This window comes from Aphelocoma coerulescens, chromosome 5, assembly GCF_041296385.1.
Source record: "Aphelocoma coerulescens isolate FSJ_1873_10779 chromosome 5, UR_Acoe_1.0, whole genome shotgun sequence".
Lineage (NCBI taxonomy): Eukaryota > Metazoa > Chordata > Aves > Passeriformes > Corvidae > Aphelocoma > Aphelocoma coerulescens.
This window is the reverse complement of record NC_091019.1, coordinates 2,491,595-2,516,564: the sequence shown is the minus strand read 5'-3', so window position 1 is coordinate 2,516,564 and position 24,970 is coordinate 2,491,595. Positions and strand designations below refer to the sequence as shown.

Here is a 24,970-nt window from a genome sequence, read left to right as displayed (position 1 = left end):
TAGTGTGGTACACTTAAGGGCCCCCCAGCCCCTCACAACGGCGTCTGTCTATTCAGCTGCCTGAATCCGGCCCCGACGCCGGTCCCGCGCTTTCAGCGCGATTTTCCGCGGCGCTTCCCGGTGTGAGGACACGTCTGGTGGGGTCAGCGGCGCCGAAAGCGGGCGGGCAATAGCCGCGCGACCGGCAACAGGCATCGGCAGGGACACCTCGGTCGGGGGCGGGGGGGGGGGTCCTAGTGCGTCCGCCATCTTGAGTGTGGCGGAAGTGGCACCTGCCCTCTGCAAGGTCCTGGCAGCTGCTAAAAAAAGCGTCCCTTACGCCAACGCGAAAAGTGCCCAACTGCGCCTTCCTTTCCGAGCCGCCCCCTTGAGAGCGGCACGCGGGCGGCTCTATTCCGACCGTGCTCGCCCGGTGCTCCCCGCCCCGTCTCGCGCTGCGACCGCGCCTCTGCTGCCCGGCAAAACCGGCCCCGCCGGGCCGCCCCCCGCGCTCTCATTCGTCGCGGTCACCGCCCCGCACGGCGCCCGCTCCTTTGCAGCGCTCTGGCCCCGCTCATGCACGCCCGTGTCCCTTGGCGCTCCGAACCGTCCTTCGCCCCTCCCCTCCGCTGCCAGACGCGGCCCCGCTCGCTCCTTGCCCTTGCCACGCTCGGCAGCCACCGAGGCCGCCGCCCTCTCGGCTCCCCCGGCCCCGGGCGGCAGCAGCGCCGGGGCGCCGTGCCGGGGCCGGCAGTGCCGCGCTCTCGCCACCAGGCGGCAGCAGCGCCGCCCAGCTCAGCCCGGGGCCGGGCCGCGCTGCGGGGCACGGACAGAGCAGAGGCAAAAGCCGGCTCAGGGCGCTCTGCAGCTCCTGCAGCCCGAGCCTCTCGGCTCCTGGCGCCAGGCACTCGCTTCTTCCCTTCCTACAGAAAAACGCCGCCTCGTTATGCTCAAAACTCGCTCATCTCTAGTCCCAGCTTCTATTCCTGGATATGTTAGGGTAGAGAGAGAGGCTGTATTTCAAAATTAATCTATACATAAATTAGTATTAGGTGTCAATATACCTAAAAGTGAAAAACTCGGGTTTAGTATTCTACACACTCCCCTGCCTGTGAATTTTCTGCCCGTTTTGGGTCCCTCTGGGGGAGGGCACCCAGCATGACCCCCCTCATTCCCATTCTCATCCCTTTCCTCAGCTCCACGTGGATTTGTGCCTCCTCTGAAGGGCTGGAAAGGAATTTGGGAACCCCCTTGCGTTTCTTTGGTTTCCAGCTTTTTCTCTGAGGCAGCCCAAAAGGCAAACAGGAGAAAAATCCCCACAAGTGCACAAAATCCCAGCCCCTCCCAAGATGCAGCCCCTCACACCAAACCTTGGGAGAATTCCTGGTGCTTCCAATGCTGCTGCAATCCCACCTGGAGCTGAGCTTACAGGGTGTCTAATCCACATCCAAGCCTGGATAGCCCAAAGCCTGCAAGAAAAGAGGAGGCAAAGTGAAGGGGAGAGGAGGGGAAAAAAAGGAGTTTTGGGTTTTCCCCGTGTTTGCAGCAGGATTGAAGGGCAGGATGGAGAGGTTTCGTGGAAAAGAAGTACCAAAGGCTGCTTCATTCCCAGCAATTAGCGCTGCTCAGGTTGAATCCAAGAGGACAAATCCACCAGGATCAAACAGCAGTGGCTGACAGGATGGGTTATGACACAGATCTGTGAAGCTGGAGCCTTCTTCCTTCTCCCGGGCTCTCCCAGAAATTCTCCATGTCCAGACGTGCTCCTGCTCTCCCCGCTGGGGAGGATGGACTTGGATAGCCCGGGTGACTGGTGAGCCTAAAACAGTAAGTGATGCAGTGATCCCAGTGTTTTTCCACAGGAAATGACATATTCTCTGGACCTGGGATAACCCATATCCCATGGCCTTCTCCAGGAAGAGTCCCAGCTGGATATGGTCTCCCAGAAAGGATTCCATAGGGGCTCACCTTTTGCTTGGAGCTCGGCTGAATTCCTCAGCAATGCCAGGGAATGGGGCCATTGGAGGCTTTGGGCAGATCTGGCTCATTTGCCTTTTTAGGTTTTGCTTCCTTCTCTCAGCCTTCCCACTGGATTGTGGTCTCCAAGGAACATGTAAATCCCATTGGATTCCTGCTCTTTGGATATTTTTTGTACCATTCCTGTACAAAACGAGGCCCCCTGTTTGATGCTTTTCCCCACCATTCCCCAGCAGTTTTATCTGCCAGTGCATTCCCTGCGCTGGTTGGGCTCTTCCCAGATCTCTGAGCTCCTTCACAAGGCAGGAGATCCATTTGGCCCAGGAACTGAACCCTCCTGAGGAATTGTCTGATGCCATCTCCACATTTCACAGCTGATCCTTGTGCTCAAAGGATCCCCCTTTCTTCCCTCCAGCCAATTCCAAGCCTCGCTGCCCCCAGCCGGGAACAGTCCCCAGGCCGATCCCTGCAGTCTTCCCTGCCAGGATCCTGCTCAGGAATCCATGGGCTACGAATGTAAGAATTAATTCTTCCCACCCCTGCCCAGTTCTAATTCCAAAGGATTTGGTGTCTGCCTTACCCGGCTGGAGCCTGCTTCCAACTCTGTTCTTGCTGCTTCTGCTGCTTTCCATTTCCCAGGAATTCCACCAACGGAGCGACAGCGTTTTCCACCTCCTCCTCCAGGATTCCCTCTGTTGCGTTCGGGTGCTGGAAGGATATCAAAACCTGGGCCTCACTATCAGGAATTCCATCCCTGGATTTGTTGTCACCTCTTCCCAAAAGCACTGGGCATCCAAGGAATAGAGAAATTGATGTGCTGACCACTGCTTACTCCTCTGGAATGTCAGAGCTTGGGAAAATGGGCAGCTGGAGCTTTTCCTGGTGCTACCCAGGAAGTGTATTTTACCTAAGTGCCCCTGCCCATGCCTTTGTCTGTATCCACCAAAAATCCACCTGTTCATTCCCCAGCTGCTTCCTCCCTCTTTTCCTGTATCCAACAGAATTTTAACAGGTGAATATTCCCCTCTGGAAGGGCACCTTTCATTCCAAACCTAAGAACAAACGAATCATTCCCTTGGACCTTCCTTATTAGAATCCCACTGAGAGCAGTGGATGGAAAATGATCCTCTCCTGGCCCCTGCTGCATTCCTGGAGCAGGGATTCTTTCCCTCTTTACCCCCCCGAGGTGACCGCTCTGCCCTGTCCCCTTTTTTGGGCTTTGTTCCACAGCTTTTGTTTCTACCTCTTGCATCCTTTCCCTCACTCCAGGAGCTCCCAGCAGTTCCACACCCTCTTTTCTCCCATCCTGATCCTTTCTCCAAGAACAGAGCTCTGCATTTCAATTCCCTTCTCTTTTCTCTGACAATTCCCACCAATCCAGACCTAAACTGACACAAGGAACACTCAGTGCCCACAAATGCAAATCCAGACCTGGCCATGCCTAAACTCTGAACACACAATCCTGGACCATCTGCATTAATTCAAAGCCAACATTTAGGACACACCGAATACTTGAACATTCCCAAAAAACATCCTGTTGTCTTCAGCTCCCAGGGCTTTTTGCTTTGAACTCATACGGATTTGGGGATCAAGGGATTTCCCCGAAAAAACCTGTGTGGTGCACGCTGGAATCCCCGATCCCGTGAATCCAGGGAGTGTTAGAAGCTCAGTCCAACCTGGCCCACCATCAATTTTTGCCAATATCCCCTAAATCATCAGGTTAACAGAACCCTACTCTGGTGCTGCATTTTTAGTATTGGAAAGCCAGGAATTACTTTATTCCCAGCACGGGGCTCTGGATATGGGCTTGGGGAGAACAAGACCTTACCAACTTACAGAGCCAGGGGATGACGTTTGGGAACAATCCTGGGCTGCCTGGCAGCAATTCATTGTACCTCTTGTCGCCCATGAACACCTTCAGCAGCTCCTCCAGGAGCCCGGGCCAGCGGCTCTGCTTCTCTTGGAGCGGGAGACATTCCCCTGCCCACTGCAGGGACCTGCAAACCATTCCGGAGTCAGCTCCGAGCCAGGGACGGGGCAACAGCGGGGCAGGGATGGGGCAGGGACGGGGCAACAGCGGGGCAGGGATGGGGCACCCCGAGCCAGGGCCGTGCTCAGCCGTCCCACGGCTCCCGCGGCTCGGGCCCTCGGAAATGCCGGATCTGAGCCTCGTAATCCCTGCAGGGAAGAGCCCGGCTCAGGCCGGGATCGCAGAGGGTGGGAAGCGCCCGGGGTGGGCGGAGGCTCTGCCACCCCCACGGCCGCGGCATCCGCACAGCTCCGGGGACGGGGCACCCCCGATGCCGCTCCCCCATCCCGTTCTCCCATTCCTCATCCCGTTCCCTCGCTCCCCCATCCCGTTCCCCCGCTCCCCATCCCGTTCTCCCCCTCCCCCATCCCGTTCCCCGTTCCCCACCCGTTCCCCCGCTCCCCATCCCGTTCTCCCCCTCCCCCATCCCGTTCCCCGTTCCCCATCCCGTTCCCCGTTCCCCGTTCCCCATCCCGTTCCCCATCCCGATCTCCCGCTCCTCGCTCACCGCCCGGGCCCGTCCATGCCCGCCCGCCCCAACCGCTCCCGCCGATTCCAACTGGCCGCGCGCAGCCCCGCCACGCCTCCCCATTGGCCAGCCCCGAGCCCGCCCCGCGTTCCCATTGGCCATTCGCCCCGTCAATCACGCGGCAAACCCCGCCCACCCCATCGCCCCCACGCGCTGTTGCCATGGCGGCCGCTGGAATGCGGCCCGGGCGCATCCCCAAGGGAAAAGGAGGCACAAAAGGAGGAATTGGGAAGTAAAAGGGGAAGGCTGCGCAGCGCCCGCGGCGCCCCGAGAGCGAGGAGCAGCCCCCACTCCTCTCCCCATGTTCGTTTCCCACCCCAAGCCCTGCACGTTATCAGGGAGCAGCCCCAACCCTCTCCCATCATTAACTCGGAGATATTCCATGGTTTTTCCAAACTGCTGAACTTATTGTGCTGAAGAGCCGCTTCGTTCAGCACACACCGGCCCATAGAGCTGCATAGAAAAGTGCTGCGATACAATTCCAGGCTTCCCCAGCCCATGTCCAGGTGTCACCCCCGGCCCTCCCAGGGGCTCCCAGTTCCCAGGGCAGAGCAGAACCAGCACCCAGCCAGCAGCCCCTCGGTCCTGGGAGCTGTGGGGCACTTCCAGAACTACACCATGCCTTGGAGCAAGCTGGCCAAACAATTCCACACCTAAACCCTTCAATCCCTGCAAGTCAAGGCAGACTCCCAAATGCCCAAGAATTCGCACCTGCCGTGGAAAAGTTAAAAGATCAACATCTGCCTGAACTGCACTTGCAGAGTCCAATGGCACCCATTTTGCTCTGGCTCACGCTGGCAAATTGCCTGCAACGTGCTGTGCCCAAGAGCCTGGAAACCATGGAAAACTCCTGGCACTGGTATCCCGACGCCTCCTGCAGACACCCAGCTCAGGGAAACCTTTGCAGCAAAGCCCATCCTAAAGGAGCTGTTTTCCCCGAGGAAGCCCAGCAGCGGCAGCGCTGCCCCAGAGCACAAAGCAGCAGCTGTGCCGGGGAAGAGCATCCTTCTGTTCCTCTGCTGCTCACTTGGCCACAGAGCTGTTCCCAGGCCACATTCACCTGCCCGGAGCACCCGTGATCCCGAGTGCCCGGAGCTGGGCTGGCACCGGCACAGGCGGCACGGGCAGGATGGCCCAGGGGCTCAGCACGGCCCCGGCTGCTCCGGGAGTGCCACGGCAAAGATGGGCCTGGTCCCGGCTGGAGCGGGGCAGGAGCGGGGCTGTCGGGGGGAAGGCGGCCCCGGGGGGGTCTGGGCGTGTGCGAGGGGTCAGGAGGGCTCAGGAAGGCTCTGGATGCTGCCGATCCCAAATGTCCGCGCTGGAGAGCAGCAGAGCCCGACGGGCAGCGCTTCAAGGTGGGGAGAGGCTGCCGGGCGGGAAACCTGCGGGGTGGGATGGGATGGGATGGGATGGGATGGGATGGGGATGGGGATGGGGATGGGATAGGATGGGGATGGAGAGCACAGATGAGGAAGGGATGGGGACGGGATGGGATAGGGAGCAGCTCAGCTGTGCTGCACCTGTGGTCATTTCCAGCACAATCAACTTCATTAAAGCCAAGTGTGGCTCCCAGCAGCAGAAACCCAAGAGGTTCCACATCGTTATCGTCCTCGTTGTGCTCTTCACTCTCCCCCTCAGTGTCTGCAATATCCTGCAGCAGCTCAATTACACGGATGTCTCCTCCCAGGTTGTTTTCCTGCTTGCCTGCATCCACAGCACCATCAAACCTTTCATCTACTTCTTGGTAGGGATGTACAAGAGGCCCTGCTCCATGGGTTCCCTAAGGAAGGTCCTTGAGGGGACTTTTGAAGAAAACACTTCCAGCAGCAATGATGACAGCAGGGACATGGTGACACTGTGCTGCTGAAGGACCCCGGGACAGTGGCTGAGGGATTCCTACTGATCAATAAATATCCACGGGGTCACCCTCCCTGGGGTGGTTTCTTCCTGCAGGAGAAGGGAGCCTGTGACCAAAACCCGCTGGAAATATGGAAATTGACGTCACCAGGAGCTTGGAGCATTGGATTGCACAGAAATTAGGGGGTTGTGCTGCTGTCCTGCACAACGGGGCCGTCCTCTGGTTGCCCAGCATCCATGTCCAAGGAAGCCCTTCAGCACCTCCATCCTGAACCTGGCCAGCCTCAGGAGGAGCTGAACAGCGACTCTGCACAGCAGCTCCAGCCACAATCCAGGCTGTGCTGATCTTTGCCATTTTGGTACCACCCCCACATGAAATTGGCATTTATTGCTTTTGTTTCATCCCAATGTGGGAACTCTGACCCCAGAATGTGGTGAATGAAGAATATCTGGGCTTTGCTGCAGAGCCTGTCCCTGGTGAACAGTGTCCAAAATGGCTCCTTTCCTTCTTTTTTCCCACTCTAAAGCCCCTGCCTTGTCTGAGGAGGGCAGGTTCCTCTCTCATAGCAGAGCCCTTCCTAAGGCAGTGAGGGGATTCCTACCCAGGCTGACATGTGCCTGGGAGCTGGGATGCTCCTGCTGGAAGCTGCTGTGGATGGGGACCCTGGGACCAGAGCTGTCACCTCTCCTCCTTGCTGACACCCCATTTGTGCCCCCAGCTATGGAATCTCACAACCCCTCACCATGCCAATCCTTCCAAGGGCAAACACTTGATGATCCATGAGCTAAAGGGGCTCCAGGAGAGGTGCAGAGGGACTTTGGACAAGGGCCTGGAGTGACAGGACAACAAGGGGAAATGGCTGCCCACTGCAAGAGGGTGGGTTCAGATTGAATATGAGGGAGAAATCCTTCCCTGTGAGGCTGGAGAGGCCCTGGCACATGGTACCCAGAGGGGTGGGGTCAGGTAAAAACAACCACAAGTGCTCCCAAGAGTGAGGAGAAGCAGGATGAGCTCTGCTGAAGGGCTGCAAAGGGGATCACAGCACCCCCAAATCTGTGCTCTCATTGAATCATTAAGGGTATTGGCAGTAATTAAGGTGGGCTCTCAGTGCTGATAACCTGGCTGCAAGCAGCTGATTGCTGTTCTTCCCTTGGGCTGTGTGAGCCTGCATTACAGTGGAAAATGGGAATTCTTGTCTCAGGTGTGCTCCTTTGGCCCAGGGGAGGTGTTGGCAATGATTCTGATGCTCTTCCCAGAATGGGAGCTTCTTCTGAGAAGCACCCAGCTGCTTCACCAGCACTGCCAGCACCACCAGCACTGCAGTGCCACCAGCATCCCTCTGCTGCTGGAGGGGTGATGAACCCTCAGGGAAGAGAAATGAGGAATGGTAGAAACCTGTTGGCAGAGGGAGGGCAATGGGACATTCTCCTGGGAAGGAGTGTTTCTAATCAGGAGGAAATGAAGAGCCATTAGCAAAATTCTTCATTTGGAGCTTTTGATAAAAGCCAATTCCTTTTTGGCAAAGAAAAAAAAAAAAAGAAAAGAAAAGAAAGAAAAAAATCAGGATAAGTAACTCCAAGGAAGTGGAGCTCTGACGTAGCCAAAGATGCAATTTCTGATTCCCCCGTGACTCCACAGAGTCTTGGGGAGCAGCACCAGGACAGGAGATAAATGTTCTTCTTCGTGTTCCTGAGCTGGAAGGAGCTGCTTTAGGATACGGATCGAAAAGGAGCAAGGGGTGCCAGGAAGCGCCGCTGATCGGGACAGAGCCCCTGTGCCTGCTGCTGCCCCACACTGAACAGGTCAGTGCAATGTTCTCCTTCCTCCCTGCCCCACCTTCCTCTCCTCCTGCAGCTGCTCTGTTCCTGCCGCCCTCTCCTGGTGACTGCAGTGCCCTCCCCAACTCCTCCATCCTCTGCCCTGAGCTTCCCTTCCTCATCTCCTGCTGAACAGCCCAACCCTCCCCCGTCCCTCTCCCACCCCACCATTCCCACTGCCCTCCTCCCCTGCACATCTCACTTCTCTCCACCGAACCCTTCCTGCTGCAGGGAGCTGCTGAGGAGCCGCTTGGTCCATCCCTGGATTCTCCAAGCACTGACTGCCCATCCACTCTGAGCACAGCCGAGGCCACATCCCAGCGCCTGCCCAGCGTCCATCCATGGAGTTGTTCTCCACCAAGGGACCCGGTCCGTGTGCGATCAACCTGGCCATACACAGTGTCACGCTGCTCATCAGCCTCTGTGGACTGGCTGGGAACGCGGCCGTCTTCTGCCTCCTCGGACCCTCCATCCACAGCAAGGCCATCACTGTCTACATCTTCCACCTGGCAATCACTGACTTCGCCTGCCTCCTCCTCATCATCACCTCCACCCTGATCCTCCTGGTGGAGGACGTGTTCTGCTCCATTATCGTGCCCTGGCAGTACCTGATTTTGCTTTTCCTGCCGCTGCTGTTCTCCTACATCCTGGGGCTGTACCTGATGACAGCCATCAGCTTCAGCAGGTGCAGGTCCATCCTCTGCCCGCTCTGCTGCCGCTGCCACCGTCCCCAGCACCAGTCGAAGGTGGTGAGTGCCATGCTCTGGGCCATCTCCACCACTGTCATTCCCACGCTGACTTCCCTGTTCATATCAGACAATGCACAACGCTTCATTGTGACTCTCATCGTCCTGGTCATCCTAAACCTTCTCCTCTTTGCTTCCTCCGTGGTCATTTCCAGCATATACCTCTTCATTACAGTCATGCGTGCCTGCCACCAGCGGCCACCTGAGAGGCTCGACATCATTGTCTTCCTCATGGTGCTCTTCAGTCTCCCCGCTGGCATCTGCAGTTTTCTGCTTCTGTTCCACTACAGTATCTACCCCCCGGCTCTTCCCCTGTTTGTCTCCATCCACACCAGCATCAAACCCTTTATCTACTACTTGGTGGGGAGGTGCTGCAGGCACCGCTCCGTGGGGTCTCCCAAGCTCTCCCTCCACAGGGTCTTGGGGGAGCCAGAAGAAACCACTGCCCGCAGCAATGATGCTGCCATGGGCATGGCAGTCTGAGCCTGTTGATCCCTTCCCCTGCAGTGCTGAAGGACCGCGGGACAGGGGCTGAGGCTTTCCTCGAGCCGCCTGATTGATTAACAAATATCCACAGGTTCATCTTCCCGCGGTGTAATCCTGCAGCAGGGGCATGTGGGAGGGAAGATCTGCAGGGAGCACATTGGAGCATGGTTTCCTTCTCCCTCACAGGTCCTAGAGCACTATTCCCCCAAAGGGTTCGTGCCCCACACAGCTGTGATTCCTAAAATCCCCGTGCCGTGGTTCCTGCATCCCCCTGCAGTTTGATATCAATAAACAGCTCCGTGAAACCTGAGCTGCCTTGGCTCCCTCTGACAGCGCTCCCTGGCTTCCTCTGGCTCCTGCTGCCAGCCGGGAATGTGGGTGGAGGGAGGGGACACGGCCACGGCTGGTGCTGCCCGGAGCACCCGTGATCCCGAGTGCCCGGAGCTGGGCTGGCACCGGCACAGGCGGCACGGGCAGGATGGCCCAGGGGCTCAGCACGGCCCCGGCTGCTCCGGGAGTGCCACGGCAAAGATGGGCCTGGTCCCGGCTGGAGCGGGGCAGGAGCGGGGCTGTCGGGGGGAAGGCGGCCCCGGGGGGGTCTGGGCGTGTGCGAGGGGTCAGGAGGGGTCAGGAAGGCTCTGGATGCTGCCGATCCCAAATGTCCGCGCTGGAGAGCAGCAGAGCCCGACGGGCAGCGCTTCAAGGTGGAGAGAGGCTGCCAGGGGGGAAACCTGCGGGGTGGGATGGGATGGGGATGGGATGGGATGGGATGGGATGGGATGGGGATGGGGATGGGGATGGGGATGGGGATGGGGATGAGAGGTGGAAATTGAGATGGGAAGTGATACCAAAAGGGGCCAGAAAAAACTTCCCTGACACTATGGGAACAGGAGGAAGCAGGAATTCTTTACCTGTGCAGGGCACACAGGAGGATCTCTCTTTGTTCTGTGTGTGTGGGGAGGCTTTACAGCAGGGGTTTTATCCATTATAAACACACACAGCTATTAAAACTTTGTTCTTATCTCATACGTAAGCATCACTTTCCTAGGACTCATTTCCATGCATCCACCTCCTCCTGGGAGTCCTTTCATGATCCTGGAGGTTCATCAGGAGGGGTCTCTGGTGCTCGTATTCACTGAGTGCTGCCATATTAAAGGTGACCTCGCCTTGAACTTTTCCTTTGGCCATGCACTGTTGCTTCTTGTTACAGACCTGCCCCAGAACCACTGCAGGCGTCCAGATCTGCTCCTGCACTGCCTCCAGCCACATTTAACATCCTGTGTGCTCCTACGGAGCACAAGGGAGCTGGGCTTTCATCCTTCTCCCTGGGTCCTAGAATGCCACAGCCAGGAGAAGCAGAGACACTGCCGGGATGCCGGGTGGAGCACGGCTGTGGGGGAGGAAAGGTGTTTTGGAGGGGTCAGGAGGGGGTCAGAAGGGGTTGGAGGGGGTCTGGATGGCGGCGATCCCAAATATTCCCACTGGAGGGCAGCAGAGCCCGACAGGCCGCGCTCGGAGCGGGGAGCGACCGCCGTCTGGGAAAGCTGCGGGATGCGGTGGGATGGGGTGAGCATGGAGAGCGGGGTGGGGATGGGGAGCGGGGATGAGGATGGGGATGGGATAGGATAGATAGCACAGCTCAGCCGTGCTTCCTTGGGTCCAGGGGCGGTTTGGGCAATGATCCTGGAGCTCCTCCCGGAATGGGAGTTGCTTCTGAGAAGCAGACAGCTGCCTCACCAGCACAGCCCAGCACTGCCAGCATTCCAGTGCTGCTGGAGTGGCCATGACCCCTCAAGGAAGTGAAACGAGGAATGGTAGAAGCCTGTTGGGAGAGGGAAGGCAGTCAGGGAATGGGACATTCTGCAGGGAAGGAGTGTTTCTAACCAGGAGGAAATTAGGAGGCAATCACAAAATTCTCCACGCAGAGCTTCTGGCAAAAGTCATTTCCTTAGTGGGCAAAACCCGAAATCCCCATGACAAGTAACTCAGAGGAAGTGGAGCTCTGACGTAGCCAAAGATACAGTTTCCGACTCTCCTGTGACTGCACCGAGCCTTGGGAAGCAACACGAGGACAGGGCACGGAGAGGAGCTGGTGGGACAGCAGTGGGCACCTCCTGGTGATCTGGGCATTTTCTCCTTCGTGTTCCTGACCTGGGAGGAGCCGCTTTAGGATGTGGATCCCAAAGGAGCAAGGGGTGCCAGGAAGCGCCGCTGATCGGGACAGAGCCCCTGTGCCTGCTGCTGCCCCACACTGAACAGGTCAGTGCAATGTTCTCCTTCCTCCCTGCCCCACCTTCCTCTCCTCCTGCAGCTGCTCTGTGCCTGCCACCCTCTCCCGGTGACCGCAGTGCCCTCCCCAGATCCCCCCTCTTTTCCTGCGCATCCTGTCTGTATCTTAATACCCAAATGGGCCGGAATAATCTAACACAATGTGAAGCAGGACGAAGCAGGAATTCTTTACCTGTGCAGGACACACAGGAGGACCTCTCCTTGTTGTGTGTGTGTGTGTGTGTGTGTGTGTGTGTGTGTGTGTGTTACGATGTGGTTTAAACCCAGAAAAGCAAAGAAAGCTAAGTGTCTGTGCATAAACTGGAAAGAACTTAGAAGGTTCAAAGCATTCCCAGAAACAAGATTAAAACCAAACGAGATTAAATGTTGATGCCAAGAAATGGATGTATTTATTTAATAGTAGAGAGGCAAAGAGAAGGAAAGAGAAAAGAAAGAAAGAGAAAAAGGAGTGTGCATGGGGGTCTGGGGGGACAGGGAGAGGTGACAGGGGTTAGGTGGAAGCATATCAGCCATCCAAGGGTCCCAATGATGTCTCGTTGCTCTCTTCCATCTGGTCTGCTGCTGGTGAGGGTCCCTCACTGCCACCATGGCCATGCAGCCACGTGCCACCACACCACATGGCAAAGAGTACAGAATGACTAATGGGTAATGCACACTTTGAGCCACGTGTCTCCCTTGCAGGGGCTGGCTTGACACTGTCCCTTACAACACTGAGGGTCTGCTGCATCATCTCCGGTGCTCTGGTGCAGGGTCTGGGGACCCCTTTGAGGGGGGCCCCTGTGATGGGACATGTTACCTCTTTTGCTGTGGTTCCTGCCCAGCCCCCCGGTGAGGGCCCCTCAGCTGGGCTCTGCACAGTGGAGGATGGGGAGTCACTGAGCCTCTGACCAGAGGCTTTTCCAAGGTACCCAAAGCCTCTCCTCCCCCCACCCTTTGGTGGAGGGTCTGTTAGAGCCTGGCAGCTGATCGCCCTGGGGCTGTGGTCTTCACCTTGAAGGTGTTAAGCCTGTGCTCATTGAATGTCCCCAGCCCTGAGTTGTTACTTTATCTTTTCTTCATCAGCAAGCGGTGTCAGGCCTCAGGGCCCCATTCAGGATGTGGTTGTCTTCTCTACAGCTTTTGTAATGCAATTTTAAAAGTCCTTCATGAAAATGTTTAAGTCATAAACTATAATATTTCAGTCTCTGACAGTGTGGTGAGACTTTAATGCAGGGGGTTTATCCATTATAAACATACAATGCCATTAAAGCGTGTTTCTTATCAGATACATAAACATCACTTTCTTAGAATTAATTTCCATGTTTCCACCTCCTCCTGGGAGTCCTTTCATGGTCCTGGAGGTTCATCAGGAGGGGTCTCTGTTGCTCATATTCATTGAGTGCTGCCATATTAAAGGTGACCTCGCTTTGAACTTTCCCTTTGGCCAGGCACTGTTGCTTCTTGTTACAGAACTGCCCCAGAACCACTGCAGGCCTCCTGATCTGTTCCTGCACTGCCTCCAGCCACGTTTATCATCCTGTGTGCACACTTTCACATCCTTTTATCCTTTTGGCTGGTTTGTCTTTCAGCAACATCGGGGAACTGAAAGTGTTTATTATCGATGATATTTGTCAGTCTCCTGCTGCACAGCCCAACCCTCCCCCCTCCCTCTCCCACCCCACCATTCCCACCACCCTCCTCCCCTGCACATCTCACTTCTCTCCACCAAACCCTTCCCGCTGCAGGGAGCTGCTGAGGAGCCGCTTGGTCCATCCCTGGATTCTCCAAGCACTGACTGCCCATCCACTCTGAGCACAGCCGGGGCCACATCCCAGCGCCTGCCCAGCGTCCATCCATGGAGCTGAGCTCCGTGTTCCCACCTTCTGCCTCACCCACCGAAGGAGATGATCCATGTGAGACAGATGTCACCAACGTGGCCATACACAGTGTCATGCTGCTCATCTGCCTCTGTGGGGTGGCCGGGAACGGGGTTGTGCTCTGCCTCCTCACACTGCAAGGCCCTGTCGCCCGCATCTTTGACCTGGCTGTCGCTGACTTCCTCTTCCTTCTCTTCGCACTCCCCTCCTCCCTGCTCTTCCTGCTGGAGGACGTGTCCTGCTCTCCTATCATGCCCCAGGTGTACGTGAGCTTCCTTTTCCAGTTGTCCATGATGTCCTACTACTGGGGGCTGTTCCGGCTGACGCGCATCACCGTCATACCGGACACGCACAAGCTCTGCCTGCTCTTCTTGCACTGTCACCCTCCCCTGCGCCTGCTGTGGGTGGTGGACAGTGCTGTGTATTGGGTCGCCTTTGCTGTCATCACTGCCATTCCCACAGTGACATTCCTGTGCCCCTCACACGAGCAGGAGCACTGCCGGGTGGCTCTCACCTCCATGTTCGCCGTCACCCTGCTCCTCTTTGCTGCACCCGTGGTCATCACCCGCACAATCGACATCATTAAAGCCAAGCGTGGCTCCCAGCAGCAGCAACCCAAGAAGCGTGACACAGTTATCTTCATCATTGTGCTCTTCATTCTCTTCCTCAACCTCTGGAATATCCTGCAGCAGCTCGGTTACACCGGTGTGTCCTCCCAGGTTTTTTTCCTGCTCGCCTGCATCACCAGCACCATCAAACCATTAATCTACTTCCTGGTGGGGAGGTGCTGGAAGCCCTGCTCCTTGGGGTCTCTCCGGCTCTCGCTCCAGAGGGTCTTTGAGGAGCGGAAAGACATCACTCCCACCAGCAAAGATACCACCAGGGACATGGAGGTCTGAGCCTGTTGATCCCTTCCCCTGCACTTCTGAAGGACCTTGGGACAGTGACTGAGGTTTTTCTTGAGCAAACTGATCAATAAATATCCACAGGATCACCCTCCCGCACTGTATTCCTGCAGGAGTAGGGAGCAGGGACCAGGGAGCAGGAAGCAGGGGCAGTGCCACAGGTGATTTGGGAGGGAAGATCTGCAGGGAGCACATTGGAGCATGGCTTTCCTCCTCCCTCAAGGTTCCTAGGACACTGTTCCCCAAAAGGATCCTTCCTCACAGGGCTGTGATCCCAAAAATGCCTGTGGCATGTCTCCTGCATTCCTCTGCAGTCTGATATCAATAAAATAGCTGCGTGAAACCTGAGCTGCCTTGGCTCCCTCTGACAGCGCTCCCCGGCTTCCTCTGGCTCCCGCTGCCAGCCGGGAGTGTGGGTGGAGGGAGGGGACACGGCCACGGCTGGTGCTGCCCGGAGCACCCGTGATCCCGAGTGCCCGGAGCTGGGCTGGCACCGGCACAGGCGGCACGGGCAGGATGGCCCAGGGGCTCAGCACGGCCCCGGCTGCTCCGGGAGTGCCACGGCAAAGATGGGCCTGGTCCCGGCTGGAGCGGGGCAGGAGCGGGGCTGTCGGGGGGAAGGCGGCCCCGGGGGGGTCTGGGCGTGTGCGAGGGCTCAGGAGGGGTCAGGAATCTCTGGATGCTGCCGATCCCAAATGTCCGCGCTGGAGAGCAGCAGAGCCCGACGGGCAGCGCTTCAAGGTGGGGAGAGGCTGCCAGGGGGGAAACCTGCGGGATGGGATGGGATGGGATGGGATGGGATGGGATGGGATGGGATGGGATGGGATGGGATGGGATGGGATGGGATGGGATGGGATGGGATGGGATGGGATGGGATGGGATGGGATGGGATGGGATGGGGATGGGATACTTAAATCAGCCTGAATAAGCTTTCTAACGCAATGGGAAGCAGGAGGAAGCAGGAATTCTTTACCTGCTCAGGACACACAGGAGGATCTCTCTTTGTTCTGTGTGTGGGGGGAGACTTTACAGCAGGGGTTTTGTCCACTAGAAACACACACAGCTATTAAAACTTTTTTCTTGTCTCATACATAAACATCACTTTCCTAGGACTCATTTCCATGCATCCACCTCCTCCTGGGAGTCCTTTCATGATCCTGGAGGTTCATCAGGAGGGGTCTCTGGTGCAGCTATTCACTGAGTGCTGACATATTAAAGGTGACCTCGCCTTGAACTTTTCCTTTGGTCATGCCCTGTTGCTTCTTGTTACAGAACTGCCCCGGAACCACTGCAGGCCTCCTGATCTGTTCCTGCACTGCCTCCAGCCACGTTTATCATCCTGTGTGCACACTTTCACAGACTTTTATCTTTTTCCCCAGTTAGGCTTTTGGCAACTTCAGGAGAGCTGAAAATGTTTATTCTCGATGTTCTTTATCAATCCCCACCCAAACGGCCCAACCCTCCCACCTCCCTCTCCCACCCCACCATTCCCACCACCCTCCTCCCCTGCACATCTCACTTCTCTCCACCGAACCCTTCCCGCTGCAGGGAGCTGCTGAGGAGCCGCTTGGTCCATCCCTGGATTCTCCAAGCACTGACTGCCCATCCACTCTGAGCACAGCCGGGGCCACATCCCAGCGCCTGCCCAGCGTCCATCCATGGAGCTGAGCTCCGTGTCCGCACCTCCCGCCTCACCCACCGAAGGAGATGATCCATGTGAGATAGATGTCACCAACGTGGCCATACACAGTGTCATGCCACTCATTGGCCTCTGTGGGCTGGTTGGGAATGGGGCTGTCCTGTGGCTCCTGCACTTGAAACCCATCACTGACTACATCTTCAACCAGGCCTTTGATGACTTTTTCTTCCTCTTCTTCATGATCCCTTCCACCCTGCTCTTCCTGCTGGAGGACGTGTCCTGCTCTCCTATCATACCCCATGTGTACTCGAACTTCCTTTTCCAGCTGTCAATGGTCTCCTACCACATGGGGCTGTACCTGCTGATGTCCATCAACACCAAGAGGCGCAGGTCCACCCACTACCAACTCTGCTACCACTGCCACCTTCCCCAGTACACGTTGTGGGTGATAATGAGAGCCCTGCAGTGGGCCTTCTTCTACACTGTCATCCCACAGTGACTTCCCTGTGCCAGTCATACAAGCACGAGCACTGCTGGGGGGCAGTCATCTCCATGTGCACCCTCAACCTCTTCCTCTTTGCTGCACCTGTGGTCATTTCCAGCACAATCCTCTTCATTAAGGCCAAGTGTGGCTCCCAGCAGCAGCAACCCCAGTGGCTTGACATCGTTATCTTCCTCATTGCGCTCTTCATTCTCCCACTCAGCATCTGCAATTTCCTGCAGCAGCTCGGTTACATCACTGCATCCTCCCAGGTCGTTTTGCTGCTGGTCTGCATCCACAGCACCATCAAACCCTTCATCTACTTCTCGGTGGGGAGCTGCAGGAGGCGCTGCTGGAGTCCCCTCAGGGACTGCATCCAGAGGGTCTTTGTGGAGCCAAAGGACAACACTCCCAGCAGAAACGCTGCTGCCATGGACACAGTGGTCTGAGCCTGCTGATCCCTCCCACTGCTCTGCTGAAGGATCCCAGCACAGTGGCTGAGGGTTTCTGTGAGTTCCCTAAGCTGGGAACTCTCCCATTTGCTGCACTCAGAGGACCCTTGAACACCGATGGATCCTGGGCCCATCCCCCCCACTCCTCAAGGCTCAACTCTTCCCCCAGTGAGGAGCTGCAAAGGCACCTGGAGTGAGCACTGCACTGCGTCCGAGGGGAATTTTTCACAGGGACCTTGCACTGACTCTGTGTCTGTGTCCATACACGTGTCATAGCTCTGGTTTCATTGGCAGGATTTCATTTGTAGGGCTGTTTTTCTTTGGTGTCTCTGGTCAGTGCTAGAGTGAACCTGGCCAATGAACTCCATCATGTTGTCAATATTAAATGTGGCTTTTATTGATCCCCTTTTCGCTGTTTTTTTCAGCGATCTCAGTGTCATGGTTTAGCACAGTTCAGGTTTTTAGTTAAGGAGGGCTCCATCAGCCATGGAAGTGATTCTTTTGTAAAGAGGTGCTTACAGCTTGCTCTAGACCCGACAGAACCAATCAACTGGCTAGTTTGAATATTGGCAACTCTGTTAAGCCACTTAAGAAGCTTGACACACCTCTGTGATCCACATTTAAGAACGAACAAACCCCAATCATGGGCAAAAGTACCTGGACTGAAATAAGCAAATGTTGAAGTGGCTGTGATCTGGTGAGAAGCTTGAACAGAGAGAGATGAAAGTGATGAAGACCCTTGCTCCCAGGGAAGAAGAAGTGTGGAAACCATGTTTTTACTAGAAAATGGACATATCATGAACCAGCCATAAAATTGGAAAACCCAGAGCATGTAAGACAGAAGGACTTGAGCACGTACACAGGGGAAAAAGTCCATGGGGAGGTTGTGAGAAAGGAACAAGCAGCACTGGAAAGGAACAAGCAGCAAATGAGGAACAAGCAAAGGAAGATAAGGATGAGAAAATGCAAACCGAAGGACAGTTGTGACATACACGGTGGACAATGTGACACAGAGACAAGAGCCAATCATAAAGCATAAAGCAGCATGTGAAAATAGGCCTTAACCAATGATAAATATGCACGATAGCATGTAGGGAATGCAAGAATTGTATATTAGGGACAGTAATTCATCATAAAATGGCTTCTGCCTGATTCACATTGAATCGTGTAGAGTCCATTGTTTCTCTCCACAAAGAAGACCTCTGTCCCCGGAGATGAAGATGCTCCCAGAGACAGGTGAAGAGAACCTTTGCTTCTGAACAGCTCGTCCTTAAAATGGTACCCCATTGGTTCCAGATTGGAGCCTCAGAAACAGTTGTGGGGAAAGCTGTAGGTCGGGGGAAGGGACTCTCACATGTGAGCAGAGAACCAACCCGGGCGGCTGTCTCGCTGTGACACTGAAGCCACGGGAGAGCTGTTTCTTGTGGAGATGTCTCCACAGCATGAGCAAGAGAGACTCCTCTCCCTAAGTGAACTGAAGAAAGAGATTATTACAGAGGTGGTAAACTGACTGGAAATCCCAAGGGTTGTCGTTTTACGTTGTACGTGGGAAAAAGAGAGGAGAGGTGGGGGAGGAGAAGTGTTCTGAAGTTTTAGTCTGACTTCTTTTCCCCCCCCCTCTTTTAGGTCTGTTAATAAACTTCTTTATATTCTTTAAAGTTTTGTGCCTGCTATGCTCTCTCCTAATTCTTATCTCACGGAAGGAAAAGAAGTAAGTAATGGATTTTGAACTAAACCACTACACTCGGCCACTCGTTTGGAACAGTCCCGCGGTGTAATCCTGCAGGAGAAGGGAGCAGGGCCATGCGGGAGGGATGCTCTGAGGGGAGCACACAGGAGCTGGGCTTTCTTCCTCCCTCCCGGCTCCTAGAACTCCACAGCCAGGAGGAGAGCGGACACTGCCGGGGTCCCGGGTGGAGCGGGGCAGGAGCGGGGCTGTCGGGGAGGGAAATGTGGCCCGGGGGTGGTCTGGGGTGTCGGAGGGGGTCAGGAGAGGGTCAGGAGAGGGTCTGGATGCCGGCGATCCCAAATGTTCCCACGGGAGGGCAGCAGAGTCCGACAGGCCGCGCTCGGAGCGGGGAGCGACCGCCGTCTGGGAAAGCTGCGGGATGCGGTGGGATGGGGTGAGCATGGGAGAGCGGGGTGGGGATGGGGAGCGGGGAGCGGGGATAAGGATAGGATAGGATAGGATAGGATAGGATAGGATAGGATAGGATAGGATAGGATAGGATAGGATAGGATAGGATAGATAGCACAGCTCAGCTGTGCTTCCTTGGCTCCAGGGGAGGTGTAGCGGGTTGGGTTTGTAACCGGGCGGAAACACCAATTTAGTGTAGTGGTTTGGCCCAAAATACTCATTACTGTTTATCTTCTGTGAGATAAGAATTAGAAGAAATGCAAAGCAGGCACCAAACTTGAAAGAATATAAAGAAGTTTATTAACAGACCTAAAAGAAGAAAAAAAAAAATTATACCACCTTCAGAACTCTCCTCCTCCCCCCACCTTCCTCCCTTCTCCCACTGACAATGTAAAGACAACCCTTAAGATGTTCAGTCTGTTACCACTTCCATAATAACCTTGTTCAGTCCATTTAGAAAGAGAAGTCTCTTCTTGCTCGTGCTATGAAAACAGTATCACACCGAGACAGCCACCCACTTCCAAATATTGTTCAGTCCATTTAGGAAGAGGAGTCTCTCTGCCCACGATGTGAGTCCCTTCCCCCCCGACTTGCAGCTTTTCCCACAACTGCTTTCGAGGGTCCACTCTTGAAGTTTTTTGGGGTACAATTTTAAGGTTGAGCTGTTCAGAAACAAAAAATAGAGGCCCTTCTCCTTCCCTGGGAGCAAAGGGTCCTCCTCATCTTCATTGTTAGGACTATCTCTGGGAGCATCTCAAGGAATTGAGGTTTTCTCCTTTCCCGTTTGGAGCAAAAGTCCTCATCGCTTCCATCTCTCCATGTCCAAACTTCTCATGAAATTACAGCTGCGTCAGCATCTGCCTATTGCTTATGAGTTGAACGCTCCACCCCCCCATATCTTCATGAAATTACAATGGGATACTCTGATATATTACAGATTTACGACAGAATTTCAGCTTTAAGCATCTCCTCTCTCTCTTCCCTCAGGTTTTCAGCTCTTCACAGCAATAAAAGGGTTAATCTCACCTCGGCCTTGCAGCTTTGCAGCTGGAATGTTGAATTTTTCTTATCACAGTGGAGAGGGGGGAGAGCCGAGCTGCTCCGGCTGCCCACGGCAAGGCAGTGGGGGGGGTTCCATGGCTGGAACAGGGCCATTGGCTCCAGGATGGCCGTGGCCCGGCCTGGCCTGGCCCAAGCAGGGCCTGGCCGGGCCCACTGGCCCCCACACGGGGCCTGCAGCCACCTGTGCCAGCACCAGAAACGGGAGAGAGCCTGGGTGGGGAGTCTGTCTATTCTTAAGTGTGGATCACAGAGGCGGTCACAACTATAAGTGGCTTAAAGAATTGTCCATATTCAAACTGGCCAGCTGATAGGTTCTATCAGGTCCCAGAGGAAGCTGTAAGCACCCCTCAGCAAGGACATCCCTTCCGGGACTATGTTGCGAACGTATGACAGGAGGTTTTGGCAAAGATCCCGGAGCTCTTCCCAGAATAGGAATTTCTGTACTGAAGCAGACAGCTGCCTCAGCAGCACTGTAGCAGCACAGCCAGCAATCCAGTGATGCTGCAGGGAACATGACCCCTTAGGGAAAAGAAACGAGGAACGGTATAAGCCTATTGGGAGAGGGAAGGCAGTTAGGGAATGGGACGTTCTGCAGGGGAGGAGTGTTTCTAACCAGGAGGAAATTAGGAGGCAATTGCAAAATTCTCCACGCAGAGCTTCTGGCAAAAGCAACCTCCTTAGCCAAAAAAATCAGGACAAATAACTCCGTAGAAGTGGAGCTCTGACGTAGCCAAAGTCACAATTTCTGACTCTCCCGTAACTCCACCCAGCCTTGGGAAGCAACACGAGGACAGGGCACGGAGAGGAGCTGGTGGGACAGCAGTGGGCACCTCCTGGTCATCTGGGCACTTTCTCCTTCGTGTTCCTGACCTGGGAGGAGCCGCTTTAGGATACGGATCCCAAAGGAGCAAGGGGTGCCAGGAAGCGCCGCTGATCGGGACAGAGCCCCTGTGCCTGCTGCTGCCCCACACTGAACAGGTCAGTGCAATGTTCTCCTTCCTCCCTGCCCCACCTTCCTCTCCTCCTGCAGCTGCTCTGTTCCTGCCACCCTCTCCTGGTGACCGCAGTGCCCTCCCCAGATCCCCCCTCTTTTCCTCTGCATCCTGTCTGTATCTTAATACCCAAATGGGCCGGAATAATCTAACACAATGTGAAGCAGGACGAAGCAGGAATTCTTTACCTGTGCAGGACACACAGGAGGACCTCTCCTTGTTCTGTGTGTGTGTGTGTGTGTGTGTGTGTGTGTGTGTGTGTTACGATGTGGTTTAAACCCAGAAAAGCAAAGAAAGCTAAGTGTCTGTGCATAAACTGGAAAGAACTTAGAAGGTTCAAAGCATTCCCAGAAACGAGATTAAAACCAAACGAGATTAAATGTTGATGCCAAGAAATGGATGTATTTATTTAATAGTAGAGAGGCAAAGAGAAGGAAAGAGAAAAGAAAGAAAGAGAAAAAGGAGTGTGCATGGGGGTCTGGGGGGACAGGGAGAGGTGACAGGGGTTAGGCGGAAGCATATCAGCCATCCAAGGGTCCCAATGATGTCTCGTTGCTCTCTTCCATCTGGTCTGCTGCTGGTGAGGGTCCCTCACTGCCACCATGGCCATGCAGCCACGTGCCACCACACCACATGGCAAAGAGTACAGAATGACTAATGGGTAATGCACACTTTGAGCCACGTGTCTCCCTTGCAGGGGCTGGCTTGACACTGTCCCTTACAACACTGAGGGTCTGCTGCATCATCTCCGGTGCTCTGGTGCAGGGTCTGGGGACCCCTTTGAGAGGGGCCCCTGTGATGGGACATGTTACCTCTTTTGCTGTGGTTCCTGCCCAGCCCCCCGGTGAGGGCCCCTCAGCTGGGCTCTGCACAGTGGAGGATGGGGAGTCACTGAGCCTCTGACCAGAGGCTTTTCCAAGGTACCCAAAGCCTCTCCTCCCCCCACCCTTTGGTGGAGGGTCTGTTAGAGCCTGGCAGCTGATAGCCCTGGGGCTGTGGTCTTCACCTTGAAGGTGTTAAGCCTGTGCTCATTGAATGTCCCCAGCCCTGAGTTGTTACTTTATCTTTTCTTCATCAGCGAGCAGTGTAAGGCCTCACTCAGGGCCCCATTCAGGGTGTGGTTGTCTTCTCTGTAGCTTTAGGATACGGATCCCAAAGGAGCAAGGGGTGCCAGGAGGAGCCGCTGATCGGGACAGAGCCCCTGTGCCTGCTGCTGCCCCACACTGAACAGGTCAGTGCAATGTTCTCCTTCCTCCCTGCCCCACCTTCCTCTCCTCCTGCAGCTGCTCTGTTCCTGCCGCCCTCTCCTGGTGACTGCAGTGCCCTCCCCAACTCCTCCATCCTCTGCCCTGAGGTTCCCTTCCTCATCTCCTGCTGAACAGCCCAACCCTCCCCCCTCCCTCTCCCACCCCACCATTCCCACCACCCTCCTCCCCTGCACATCTCACTTCTCTCCACCGAACCCTTCCCGCTGCAGGGAGCTGCTGAGGAGCCGCTTGGTCCATCCCTGGATTCTCCAAGCACTGACTGCCCATCCACTCTGACCACAGCCGAGGCCACATCCCAGCGCCTGCCCAGCGTCCATCCATGGAGGTGAGCTCCGTGTTCCCACCTTCTGCCTCACCCACGGAAGAAGCCGATCTGTGTGAGATAGATGTCACCGATGTGGCCATAGACAGTGTGACACTGCTCATCAGCCTCTGTGGGCTGGCTGGGAATGGGGCTGTGCTCTGCCTTCTCCACAGGAATGCCACCACCTTTTACATCATCAACCTGGCCTTTGCCAACTTCACCTTTCTCCATTTCACGGTCCCCTCCACCCTGCTCTACCTCCTGGAGGATGTGTCCTGCTTCACTTTCACGCCCCTGATGTTCCAGAGGGCACTTTTCCTGCTGTCCCTCTTCTCCTACAACGTGGGGCTGTACCTGCTGACAGCCATCAGCATCGAGAGGTGCACGTCCATCCTCTGCCCCCTCTGGTACCGCTGCCACTGTCCCCAGGGCCTGGCATGGGTGGTGTGTGCCCTGCTCTGGGCCCTCTCTGTCACTTTCATTGTCACTGTGGCTTACCTGTGCCTGTCACAGGAGCCCGAGCACTGCCAGGTGTCTCTCATCTCCATGTACGCGCTCAACTTCTTCCTCTTCGCCCCAGCCATGGTCATTTCCAGCACAATTCTCTTCATTAAGGTCAAGTGTGGCTCCCAGCAGCAACCCAAGAGACTTGACATCGTTATCCTCCTCGCTGTGCTCTTCTTCTTCCTCTTTGCTCTTCCCCTCAGCCTCTGGAATTTCCTGCAGCAGCTCGGTTACACCAGTGTGTCCTCCCAGGTTGTTTTCCTGCTTGCCTGCATCCACAGCACCATCAACCCCTTCATCTACTTCTTGGTGGGGAGGTGCTGGAGCCCCTGCTCCGTGAGGACCCTCCAGCTCTCCCTCCAGAGGGTCTTTCAGGAGCCAGAAGAGAACACTGCCCACAGTTATGATGCTGTCATGGACTCGGTGATCCGAGCCTGTTGATACCTTCCCCTGTGCTGCTAAAGGACCCTGAGACAGTGACTGACAGATTCCTTGAGCCACCAGATCAATAAATATCCACGGGATCAGCCTCCCTGGTGTGGTGTAATCCCGCAGGAGAAAGGAGCAGGGGCAGTGCCAAGGGCGATGTGGGAAGTAAGATCTGCAGGGAGCACATTGGAGCATGGATTTCCTCCTCCCTCACAGGTCCTAGAGCACTATTCCCCCAAAGGCTGTGATCCCTAAAATCCCCCTGCCGTGGTTCCTGCATCCCCCTGCAGTTTGATATCAATAAACAGCTCCGTGAAACCTGAGCTGCCTTGGCTCCCTCTGCCAGCGCTCCCTGACTTCCTCTGGCTCCTGCTGCCAGCTGGGAATGTGGGTGGAGGGAGGGGACACGGCCACGGCTGGTGCTGCCCGGAGCACCCGTGATCCCGAGTGCCCGGAGCTGGGCTGGCACCGGCACAGGCGGCACGGGCAGGATGGCCCAGGGGCTCAGCACGGCCCCGGCTGCTCCGGGAGTGCCACGGCAAAGACGTCCCCAGATATCTTTTAATGCTAATGTTGTCAGGCAGGTGCAAAGGACTCCTTCAGAAATTCTTCCTCTGCCCTGCCTTTGGCCTCTCCCTCAGCAGGCTCAGACGGTGCAGCTGCCAGCGGAGGGGGAGGCCGTGTTCCTCAGCACAGGCACACCCTTCCAGGAGCACGGTGACACCTGCGACTGTCACCAGGGGCTCCACGGGGCATCACCCGCCTCCCTGCGGCTTTGCTGCGGTCACCAGTCCCACCACATCCCACACCTTTCCTCCAGTCCCACCACATCCCACACCCTCCCACTATGTCCAACACTTTCCCACAGGCCCCACCACGTCCCAAACCCGCCCCACAACCTCCCATCCCACTCCCCCGTGCAGCCCACCCTCCTGCCGTCCTTCCCAGCCCTCCCATCCCCAGGCCTGCTCCTACAATCTCTCCCCATGGGCTTCTCACCCCGGACCGCCTCTTATGGTTTTCGGGGACTGTTCCTCTGGGAGATCCCCCCACCTCCAGAGCTTCACCCGCGGTGTTCCCGCCCTCCCCCCCCACCCCCGCCTCCCTTGGAGAGGGACAAGAGGTGACAGCACGATGGATCCATCAGCGTTTATTAGGGAGGAAGAGAGGGAATTGCCGGGGAGACAATGTGGAGACACTGCCGGGGCTCCCGGCTGGAGCGGGGCAGGAG

General features: G+C 56.0%; 4 protein-coding genes across 6 annotated transcripts; all 4 read left to right on the top strand.

The window, feature by feature from the left end:
- The first annotated feature begins 6,967 nt into the window (after positions 1-6,967).
- Positions 6,968-9,708, top strand: LOC138112112 (mas-related G-protein coupled receptor member H-like). The gene is made up of 2 exons (XM_069018796.1): positions 6,968-8,174; positions 8,421-9,708. The coding sequence occupies exon 2, from the start codon at positions 8,531-8,533 to the stop codon at positions 9,416-9,418; it is 888 nt and encodes a 295-aa protein (XP_068874897.1). The 5' UTR covers positions 6,968-8,174; positions 8,421-8,530; the 3' UTR covers positions 9,419-9,708.
- A 1,208-nt stretch (positions 9,709-10,916) lies between these two features.
- Positions 10,917-14,819, top strand: LOC138111111 (mas-related G-protein coupled receptor member H-like). Of its 3 annotated transcripts, none has more exons than XM_069016335.1 (3): positions 10,917-10,987; positions 11,347-11,680; positions 13,435-14,819. In XM_069016335.1, exon 3 carries the CDS (start codon positions 13,545-13,547, stop codon positions 14,463-14,465), a length of 921 nt encoding a protein of 306 aa, XP_068872436.1. In that variant the 5' UTR covers positions 10,917-10,987; positions 11,347-11,680; positions 13,435-13,544; the 3' UTR covers positions 14,466-14,819. The 3 variants fall into 3 exon arrangements, with proteins under 3 accessions (XP_068872436.1, XP_068872437.1, XP_068872435.1); XM_069016336.1 differs by having other exon boundaries at positions 10,972-10,987; positions 11,374-11,680; XM_069016334.1 differs by lacking the exon at positions 10,917-10,987 and having other exon boundaries at positions 11,152-11,680.
- A 1,152-nt stretch (positions 14,820-15,971) lies between these two features.
- Positions 15,972-18,670, top strand: LOC138111112 (mas-related G-protein coupled receptor member H-like). The gene is given in 2 exon segments (XM_069016337.1): positions 15,972-16,598; positions 16,601-18,670. Coding segments are annotated over 2 exon segments (909 nt in total). The 5' UTR covers positions 15,972-16,129; the 3' UTR covers positions 17,041-18,670.
- Positions 18,671-20,638: 1,968 nt separating this feature from the next.
- On the top strand, positions 20,639-24,048 carry GPR152 (G protein-coupled receptor 152). The gene is made up of 3 exons (XM_069016332.1): positions 20,639-21,220; positions 22,371-22,465; positions 22,712-24,048. Exon 3 carries the CDS (start codon positions 22,822-22,824, stop codon positions 23,749-23,751), a length of 930 nt encoding a protein of 309 aa, XP_068872433.1. The 5' UTR covers positions 20,639-21,220; positions 22,371-22,465; positions 22,712-22,821; the 3' UTR covers positions 23,752-24,048.
- The last annotated feature ends 922 nt before the right edge of the window (positions 24,049-24,970 follow it).